Source organism: Trachymyrmex cornetzi, unplaced genomic scaffold, assembly GCF_001594075.2.
Source record: "Trachymyrmex cornetzi isolate Tcor2-1 unplaced genomic scaffold, Tcor1.1 scaffold235, whole genome shotgun sequence".
Taxonomy (NCBI): domain Eukaryota; kingdom Metazoa; phylum Arthropoda; class Insecta; order Hymenoptera; family Formicidae; genus Trachymyrmex; species Trachymyrmex cornetzi.
The window spans coordinates 203,065-214,112 of NW_017297008.1; the positions used below are offsets into that span (position 1 = coordinate 203,065).

The 11,048-nt window shown below is 31.9% G+C and overlaps 1 protein-coding gene across 1 annotated transcript; it reads right to left on the reverse strand.

The window, feature by feature from the left end:
* Positions 1-10,133: 10,133 nt before the first annotated feature.
* On the reverse strand, positions 10,134-10,672 carry LOC108761003 (uncharacterized). Its single transcript, XM_018507320.1, has 2 exons — positions 10,561-10,672; positions 10,134-10,396 (listed from the first exon to the last, which is right to left on the reverse strand). The coding sequence occupies exons 1-2, from the start codon at positions 10,634-10,636 to the stop codon at positions 10,134-10,136; spliced, it is 339 nt and encodes a 112-aa protein (XP_018362822.1). The 5' UTR covers positions 10,637-10,672.
* Between the last annotated feature and the right edge of the window lie 376 nt (positions 10,673-11,048).

Below are 11,048 nucleotides of genomic sequence, written 5' to 3' on the forward strand. Positions count from 1 at the left end.
TATATTATTATATTATATTATTATATAATACATATTATATAGTATTAGATAATAATATTATCGAATAATTAAATTTTAATATAACCAATATTTTAATTAAAATTAAACAATTATAAAAGCAATTATTAAAAAATTTTTATTAAATAGTAATAATAATAATAATAATAGTAATAATAGTTATAGTATATCTATATTTTAATAATGCCACGGCGTAAAATAGAACGTTCTTCTGAAGAACAAAAAGAATTTGAAAAACAACATCTTAAAAGGAAAACGGATAATCAATGCCAACGTAATAAAACTATAAAAAGTATGAAAACTTTAATTAAGGATAATGTTCAAATAAATCTTTATTCCAGACCTTATATTAGTTCATGTATTAATGGTGAAATACACGGTAATCGTATAGTAACTCTAAAAGACGAAACAATTCAAAAAGATTCTATAAATGTTACAACAATGTATCCCCAATCAATACATCAAACTTAATATCGATCACGAAAGAAAGGTTATCCATATTTAAATATTAATAACACATCTATATACGACATAAGTAAACATTATATTGGTCCTATGAATGTACTTTGTATCCATTGCAATGCAAGACATTTTGTAGGAGAAAAAGTATCCAATAAGGGAAATTAATTTCATGATTGTTGTAATCATGATGCAATTTATTTGGAACCATTACCTTTACCTTCCCAATTTCTTTGTAATTTATTTAAAAATAATCATCCAAAATCCAATAATTTTTTCCAGTATATTCGTAGTTATAATAGTTCATTTTCATTTGCATCATTTAATGTTAATTTGGTTAATTTTCAAAGTAGGCGACCAGATCCATATTGTTTCAAAATACAAGGACAAATTTACTATCAAATAAATACAGCATTATATGCTGATCAGAATGAAAATCCGACCTATGGTCAACTTTTTATTATAGATTCTAATGAAGCAATAAATTGTCGTCTTACAAAAACTTCAAAATTAGATTTTGAAGTTATACAAAATCTTGAACGTATAATGCGAGAATCTAATGTATTTGTTCAATCTTATTAAACGATGGGTAAAGAGTTAGAAAATCAACGACGATTAGAAAGAGAATCTGGAGAATTGTTGCCAGAATTACAATTATTATTTGCATTAAAACCTGGTATGAATCGAGGGCGATACAATATTCAAAGAATTAATGAAGTAGCAGCTATTTTTCGAACTACTGCTGATGGAAAAATTCCAGAGTCTTATGTAACAATACGTAATAGAAATACTAAAACTTTACGAAATGTTAGTACCATACAAGGTATGTAAATATGAAATCGGAATTTTTTAATAGAAAATACACATTTATTGCATGAAAATGATAACAAATATTTTATTCGAAGTATTGCCCATCGCTAGCTTTACATTTTTCCCACCTGTCTGACAATTTGTGGATGCCACGCCAAAAAAATTGTTGCTCTTTTGAGCCAAACCAGTCATCTAGCCATTTTCGTACATCTTCGTAAGAAGTGAATCGCTGCTGAGCAAGTGCGTGTCCCCTCGTTGCAAATAAGTAGTAATCGGACGGAGCCAAGTCTGGTGAGTAAGCCGCATGCGAAAGCATTTCCCAACCAAACGCCTCAATCGTTTCCTTTACCAGTTTTGCTGTGTGCGATGGTGCATTATCATGAAGCAAAATCGCTTTGTGTTGCCTTTTTTGATATTCCGGTCGTTTTTCACACAAAGCTTGATACAAATTGATCATTTGTTGTCGTAGCGTTCAGTATTAACGGGGTTTCGCCCGGTTTTAGCAGCTCATAATAGATCACACCTTTCTGATCCCATCAAACACAGAACATTGTCTTCTGTCCATAGCGATTTGGCCTTGCAGTCGATGTCGATGGTTCGCCTGGAGTTACCCATGATCTTTTACGCTTAGGATTCTCAAAATATATCCACTTTTCATCGCCAGTCACAATTCGATGGAGAAATGACTTTCTTTCGTACCTGGCGAGCAGCATTTCGCAAGTGGTTTTTCGGTTTTCCTGCTGTCTTTCATTCAGTTCATGTGGAACCCATTTTCCCATCTTCTGGATCTTTCCCATGGATTTCAAACGTATGGAGACGGCTTCTCGTATCACATTCAATTGATCCTCGAGTTGTTGAGTTTGAGCGTCATCCTCATCCAATAATGCTCGCAATTCGCTGTTTTCAAACTTTTTCGGTGGTTTTCCACGTTCTTCGTTTCTCATGTTAAAATTGCCACTTTTGAATTTTTTAAACCACTCAAAGCACTGTGATTTACCAAGAGCATGCTCACCGTAAGCTTCGACAAAATTCGATGCGATTCTGCAGCAGTTTTCTTCAAATGGTAACAGAAAATCAATGCTGTCCGCAAATCGTAGTTTCCGGGTACAAAATTCGACATGTTCAACGCTATTACAAACTATACTGTTGTATGAAACTTGTATTGTTGTGAGTTGAAAATCTTTGTCAAATATCAGAACAAGGAAATGGCGTCAATGACGCGGTCTGACGGCAACTACATTGACAGCTATGGCCATCTATTGGTAAATTCCGGTTTCATATTTACATACTTGGTAGATCCAAATGTTGAACCATGAATATATCCATTATTTTATCCACATGGTACTCAAGGATGGCATTGTAATTTAACAAAATTAAATAATAATAAACAAATAACTAGAAGTCAATATATTAAATACGGAATGGCTGTTTGTGACGAATTTAACGTTTTTATATTAGATCGTCATTTGGTTCAACAATGGCTTGTAGATAATTATGTAAAAATTGAAAAGGATAGAATAAATTATTGTAAAAATCATCAAAAAGAATTACGAACTGAAACATATCAAGGTTTAAGAGATTATATACAAGCTATGGCGAATAATTTAAATAGACATATTGGAAAGATGGTTATACTTCCATTCACATTTATTGGATCTCTTCATAATATGTTACAAAATTATCAAGATGCTATGGTAATTGTTGCTAAATTTGATAAACCAGACCTTTTTATAACAATGGCTTGCAATCCTAAATGGCGTGAAATTGAAAAAAACCTTTGGATGGTCAACAAGCTTCTGATAGACCCGACATTTGTGCACGTCTTTTTAATATATTAAAAAAGATTATTTAATTAATTTGATTATAAAGCAAAGTTGAGAGGCTGGATTCTATAAGGGGATACGGGTGGATTTCGCGGAATAAGTATTGTCCGCAAGGACTAATTTTGGACATCTCTCCAATTTCAATTTTGACGACTGATTCTTGTAGAAAATTTCATAGCGCATCTTTTTTGTCATTAAACCAAATTTGGAATTTTTTTTCTTTTCAAGTTATAAACAAAAAAAGTAATTTTTTAAATGAAAAAATTTCAAAAAATCGCCATATCTCAGCCAAATATGAATATTTTTCTTTGAAATTTTAACACGATAAACTTCAAAATGTTTCTCGAAATATAAAGCGTATAAAAAGTTTTCGAAACATTTCACAGCCAAATGCCGAATTTTTCAAAATATTCCTCTCGAATTCGTAGTTTTATTCATTCGATCACAAAAGTTATCATACAAATTTTCGATTTGTCAGCTTTTACCGATACTACAATTTTGTTTATTAGTTAACGAAGTTTATTGGAAATTTTTAGCTCTTTGAATATTATGGTTGTGAAGTAATAACGATTTATATGTCGATCCGATTACCTAGCGCGCTGCGCGCAACGCGAACGTTCGAGCCGTTCGCTTCCACGAAACAAGGGTATCAATAATGTATCAAAACATAATATACTTATTAAGGGCTCCCAAAATCTTTTTCAACTTCTTAATTGTTTATAGTTACAAAATAAGAATTAGGGTATCGTATCAATAAAAACTGTCAATAAAAATTGATCACAAAGCGTATTTTTAATCCATTAGCAAATATAAACATACTCCTTTCCGTTGTGTGTAATGAGATACTATTCTACGAAATGTAAATACACAAAAAACGAAGTAAGTACATTTTTTTACATAATAGCAAATATTCATCATTTCATTTATTGAATTAATTCACACGTTGTACAGAATAATTCCATTATGTAAAAAAATGTACTCACTTCGTTTTTTATGTATTTACACATTTCGTAGAATAGTATCTCATTCATCAACACACAACGGAAAGGAGTATGTTTATATTCGCTAATGGATTAAAAATACGCTTTGTGATCAATTTTTATTGACAGTTTCTATTGATACGATACTCTAATTCTTATTTTGTAACTGTAAACAATTAAGAAGTTGAAAAAGATTTTGGGAGCACTTATTAAGTATATTATGTTTTGATACATTATTGATACTCTTGTTTCGTGGAAGCGAACGGCTCGACATTCGCATTGCGCGCAGCGCGCAACGTAATCGGATCGACATATAAATCGTTATTACTTTACAACTATAATATTTAAAGACCTAAAAATTTCTAAAAAACTTCCTTAACTAATAAACAAAATTGTAGTATCGGTAAAAGTTGACAAATCGAAAATTTGTATAACCTTTGTGATCGAATGAATACCAGGTACGTAAATATGAAACCGGAATTTACCAATAGATGGCCATAGCTGTCAATGTAGTTGCCGTCAGACCGCGTCATTGACGCCATTTCCTTGTTCTGATATTTGACAAAGATTTTCAACTCACAACAATACAAGTTTTATATAACAGTATAGTTTGTAATAGCGTTGAACATGTAGAATTTTGTGCCTGGAAACTACGATTTGCGGACAGCATTGATTTTCCATTTGAAGAAAACTACTGCAGAATCGCATCGAATGATTGTCGAAGCTTACGGTGAGCATGCTCTTGGTAAATGACAGTGCTTTGAATGGTTTAAAAAATTCAAAAGTGGCAATTTTAACATGAGAAACGAAGAACGTGGAAAACCACCGAAAAAGTTTGAAGACAGCGAATTGCAAACATTGTTGGATGAGGATGACGCTCAAACTCAACAACAACTCGCGGATCAATTGAATGTGACACGAGAAGCCATCTCCATACGTTTGAAATCCATGGGAAAGATCCAGAAGATGGGAAAATGGGTTCCACATGAACTGAATGAAAGACAGCAGAAAAACCGAAAAACCACTTGCGAAATGCTGCTCGCCAGGTACAAAAGAAAGTCATTTCTCCATCGAATTGTGACTGGCGATGAAAAGTGGATATATTTTGAGAATCCTAAGCGTAAAAGATCATGGGTAACTCCAGGCGAACCATCGACATCGACTGCAAGGCCAAATCGCTATGGACGGAAGACAATGTGCTCTGTGTTTGGTGGGATCAGAAAGGTGTGATATATTATGAGCTGCTAAAACCTGACGAAACCGTTAATACTGAACGCTGCCGACAACAAATGATCAATTTGAATCAAGCTTTGCGTGAAAAACGACCGGAATATCAAAAAAAGGCAACACAAAGTGATTTTGCTTCATGATAATGCACCATCACACACAGCAAAACTGGTCAAGGAAACGATTGAGCCGTTTGGTTGGGAAATACTTTCGCATGCGGCTTACTCACCAGACTTGGCTCCGTCCGATTACTACTTATTTGCATCGATGGGACACGCACTTTCTCAGCAGCGCTTCACTTCTTACGAAGATGTACGAAAATAGCTAGATGACTCGTTTGGCTCAAAAGAGCAACAATTTTTTTGGCGTGGCATCCACAAATTGTCAGACAGGTGGGAAAAATGTAAAGCTAGCGATGGGCAATACTTCGAATAAAATATTTGTTATCATTTTCATGCAATAAACGTGTATTTTCTATTTAAAAATTCCGGTTTCATATATATTTACATACCTGATAAAACTACGAATTCGAGAGGAATATTTTGAAAAATTCGGCATTTGGCTGTAAAATGTTTCGAAAACTTTTTATATGCTTTATATTTCGAGAAACATGTTGAAGTTTATCCTGTTAAAATTTAAAAGAAAAATATTCATATTTGGCTGAGATATAGCGAGTTAAACACAAACACCTATTGAAATTTTTTCATTAAAAAAATTACTTTTTTTGTTTATAACTTGAAGAGAAAAAAAATTCCTTTGGTTTAATGACAAAAAGGATGCGCTATGAAATTTTCTACAAGAATCAGTCGTCAAAATTGAAATTAGAGCGATGTCCAAAATTAGTCCTTGGGGACAATACTTATCTCGCGAGATCCACGCGTATCCCCTTATAGAATCCAGCCCCTCAATTTTTTTGGAGAAGTAGCAGCCTTTGTTATTGAATTGTATGTTATTGAATTTCAAAAACGCGATTTGCCACATGTTCACATATTAGTTACTTTAAAATACAATTTTACCTGATCCGTGTGAAAATCATATTTTACATAATATAGTTATGAAGCATATGATTCATGGACTTTGTGGTGATTGATGTTTAATAGATGGAAAATGTTGAAAACATTATCCTAAACCATATCTTGAAGAAACTAAAATGAATGAAGATCCTTATTATCGTCGAAGAAATAATGGTAAAAATTTTGAACGTCCTGGTGGATATATAGTTGATAACCGTTATGTAGTACCATATTGTCCTATTTTATCAATTATTTTTAATTGTCACATAAATGTTGAGATAGTTTCAAGTATCAAATCGGTTAAATATCTGTATAAATATATTTACAAAGGTCATGATGTTGCTGCTATAACAATTGAACCAATCACAGAAAATGTAATTATTAATCATGATGAAATATATAACTATATAGAAACTCGTTATATTGGACCTGTAGAAGCCAGTTGGCGAATTCTTGAAAAAAAATTACAAGATAAAAGTCATACTACAGTATGTTTACCAGTTCATCTTCCTAATGAACAAAATGTTATATTTGAAAATGAAACTGTTGAAAAAACAATGACGACTGTTTTGAATCAAAGCACTATTAGAAAGTTACTATGTTAATTGATTATTTCAATTTAAATTTTCGCGATGAAGAAGCAAGACAGTATTTATGTATAGAAAAATTCCGCGTTATTATTTATTTAAGAAAGAGAAAATCAATGGAAAAAATATATTACGTTAGGTCAAACGCAAAAGTTATTATAATTGTATAGGACGAATGTATTTCATTAATCCAATACAAATAGAATTATTTCATTTACAATTATTATTACTCACTATAAAAGGAGCTACCAGTTTCAATGATTTAAAAACTGTAAATGGAAAAGTATGTCAGTCATTTTCAACGGCATGTTTAGCTTTAGGTTTGATTGAAGACGATGATGAATGGATACGAGCTATGAATGAAGCTGTTGGATGGGTGATGCCAAGACAACTTCATAGATTATTTATACGTATATTATTACATTGTCAACCGTTGCATCCTGAACAACTTTGGGAAAATTTTAAAGTAGCAATGTCGGAAGATTATATTCGACACTTAGAACTATTAGAAGGACAAAGAAAGGCATATATACAAATTAATATTATGCTTTATGCTGAAGGAAAAAGTTTTGCAGATTTTCAAATGGAACAATTGATAGAAAATAATGAAGAAAATAATTATATAACACTTGAAGAAGGTATGGAAGTTGGTAATAGACAATATAAACAATTAAATGATAAGCAAAAAGAAATAGTAAATTTTATATTAAATAAATTAGATACTAATGAGCGTAGTAATAATTGTATTTATATCGATGGTCCAAGTGGTTCAGGTAAAACATTTATATATACAACTATTTATTATTTAGCTAAAATTCGAAATAAACATATTTGTACAATGACTTTTACGGGTATTGCAGCGACGTTATTACCAGGAGGAAAAACAGTTCATAAAACATTTGAATTACCAGTTCCATTATTTGCTGATTCATCATCTAGCATTAAAATCCAAAGAAGCTCATTATTTAAAAGAAACAGATATTTTTATTTAGGATGAAGCGCAAATGGATATGCTTTAGAAATTATGGATCGTACCACGATATGCTTTAGAAATTATGGATCGTACATTACGTGATATTATGAATAATGATGACTTACCCTTTGGTGGAAAAATTGTTATATTAGGTGGTGATTTTAGACAACTTCTCCCTATTAAAATACATGGCACTCGAACTGAATTATTTATATATTTCAATCAAATTTTCAATCTTTCAATCAAATTTAGTTCTATTTGGAAATATTTTATAAATTTTTCTTTAACAGAAAATATACGAGTTCTTCCAGAAGAACGTGAATTTGCAAAATTTTTATTAGATATAGGAGATGGCATATTAAATGATTGTAATGATAATATACAACTTCCTAATTATTGTATCGCATGATGCTGATATTGTACAAGATATATATGGTGATATAATACGAAATAAAGAATTTAATAAAATGGAAAAATGTGCTATCCTTTCTGCGAGAAATATTGATGTTGATGAAATTAACAAACGAGTTGTCGAATTATCAGACACATTTGATGAACGAATCTATAGAAGTATAGATAGAGTACTGAAAATTGTGATAATAATGAAATTAATGAAGTTTTATTATACCAAAATATCTAAATATTATACTTTATCTCCATCATGTCTTCCACCTTATGAATTGCGTTTAAAACCAAATTGTGTTATTATGTTGATTAGAAATCTTAGTATTAATGAAGGTCTATGTAACGGCACGAGATTAATGGTCATTGAACTTGCTGATCATTAAAATGTAAAATCTTAACAGGTGATAGAATAGGAGATATCGTTTTTTTTTAATCGTATAACACTATATTGCGAAAATGTATATCCTTTCACTTTTAAGAGAAGACAATTTCCAATTAAATTAGCTTTTGCTATGACAATCAACAAATCACAAGATCAAACATTTGATAAAATAGGAGTAGATTTTCTAAAAGATATTTTTAATCATGGGCAACTTTATGTAGCTTTTTCAAGAGTACGTTCTTGGGAAACATTAAAAGTTTATCTAGGTAATCACCGTAATAATAAACAAATTAAAAAATTATGTAAATAAAGAAATATATAAATAATTCCTTTTTCTTTAAATATATAAGGGTGTATAAAAAGTCCTGGACCCTTTAAATATCTTGAAAAGTAATCATTTTTGAGAAAAATATTTTATACAAAAGATGTAGGGTTGAAAATGATCTATTGACTGATCTTATCAATTTGACCTTGAATGGTGCCACCAAGGTCAAGTCAAGGTCAAATCGATTTTTTTAAACGAAACACCCTCTTTTTATTCTAGAATCTAACAGCTGAGGTCAGGAGCTTTCCAAAACACTATAATAAAGCCTCTTTTTAATCAGTACTTTTCGAGTTATGAGAGTTGAAAGTTACGGAACCGCTGCGTCATTAGCATTACCTAAGCTAAGATGATCGTATCCATTTTAATGAAGCGAGGATGGGGTGGTCATAGAAGGTCTTACGCAAGCGACAAGACTTTTCAATCAATTTTTTAGAAATAAAGACAATGGTATATCTAAATCAACTGTTATACGTTTGGGCATTTGTCATTCCTTTAACCCAGCTCGCCCTACCAGTTTTTAATTACTTTCTCGGCTAGACCCCAACGGAATCTGGAACTTCGTCAAGTTATATCTCTGAATAGAAAACATATTTTTAACTTGTCACATGCAAAATTGATATTTCTAGAATAAGACAAGAACAAATAAACAAAGATGTGAAACAAAAAATATTTTATTCTTAAATTACATCATAAAAAGTTAAAGTCTGAAATGCAATGTGAAAACTCGCATTAGATACGTCATATCCCAGTATGGCGAGCTAGGGTTAAAAGAATATTACATATTATAGCACACACACACACAAATACTCAAATTGGCGTTCCTCCGCAGTCTAACAATGCGCTAGACGATTATGAAAACTTAAGACTACATTTCTACAGAATTCGCGAGGCATTATTCTAAATGCATTTATTATTCGTTGACGTAAATCATTAAGATTTCGAGGTTTAGTATTATAAATTTTTCCCTTTAAATATCCCCACGAAAAATGGTCGAGTGGATTTAGATCAGGCGATCGTGCTGGCCATTCAATGTAACTCCTTCTTCCTATCCACCTATTCGGAAAAACTTCATTCAGATATTGGCGTACTCGTAAACCGTAGTTTACGAGGTGGCGCCCCATCTTGCTGGAACTAAATGTCATTGAAGTTTTGACGAGCGATGTTTCGGATTGCCGGAACTATTTCATCTTGAAGCATGGCTAAGTAATTGTCAGCGTTTAAATTACCTTCAATAAAGAAAGGCTCAATAATGGCTTCATTTAAAATTCCAGCCCATACGTTGACTTTTTGCTGATTCTGAGTATGTGCCTCGTACATCCAATGAGGATTTTCATCGCTCCAATATCTACAATTATGTCGATTTACATTCCCGATTAGCTCAAAAGTAGCTTCATCTGAAAAAATAATGTTGTCTAGAAGTAAAAGATTTCTATCAATATTTAACATCATACTTTCACAAAATTCAATGCGACGATCAAAATCATCTTCACATAGTTCCTGCGCCAGATGAATCTTATATGGATGAAATTTCTCCTTTTTTAGAATTTTATGAACTGACATAGGATCGATGTCGTGTTGTTGTGCAACTTTGCGAACTGAATTATGCGGATCTTCGATAAAAGACTGTAGAACATTCAATCTTTTATCAGGATTTGTAGCTATTGCTGGTCTACCTTGTCTATTACAGTCTTTTACGAAACCTGTTTCTTCAAAACGTTGTACAATACAAATAACAGTCGATTCAGATATACCATCGTCCTCATTCCTAAAAGTTTATTGAAAAGTTCTGTTACATGTGCGTGAGACCTCCTACGATCATCCCATCCTCGCATCATTAAAAGGGATATACGCTCCTGTTCACACAGTAAGCATTATAAAGTATTTTAAATAAATACTTTATAAACAAAGATAATTATGCGGCGATAAGTAATCTCAGAATGGAGTATCACGAAAAAGTATACCTTCTTAATCGCAGGTCACAGAAAGAGTGAACTTAACAGGAGAGATCTCTAGCTTATGTAGTCTCCAGCTTTGTTAAAAAGGTGG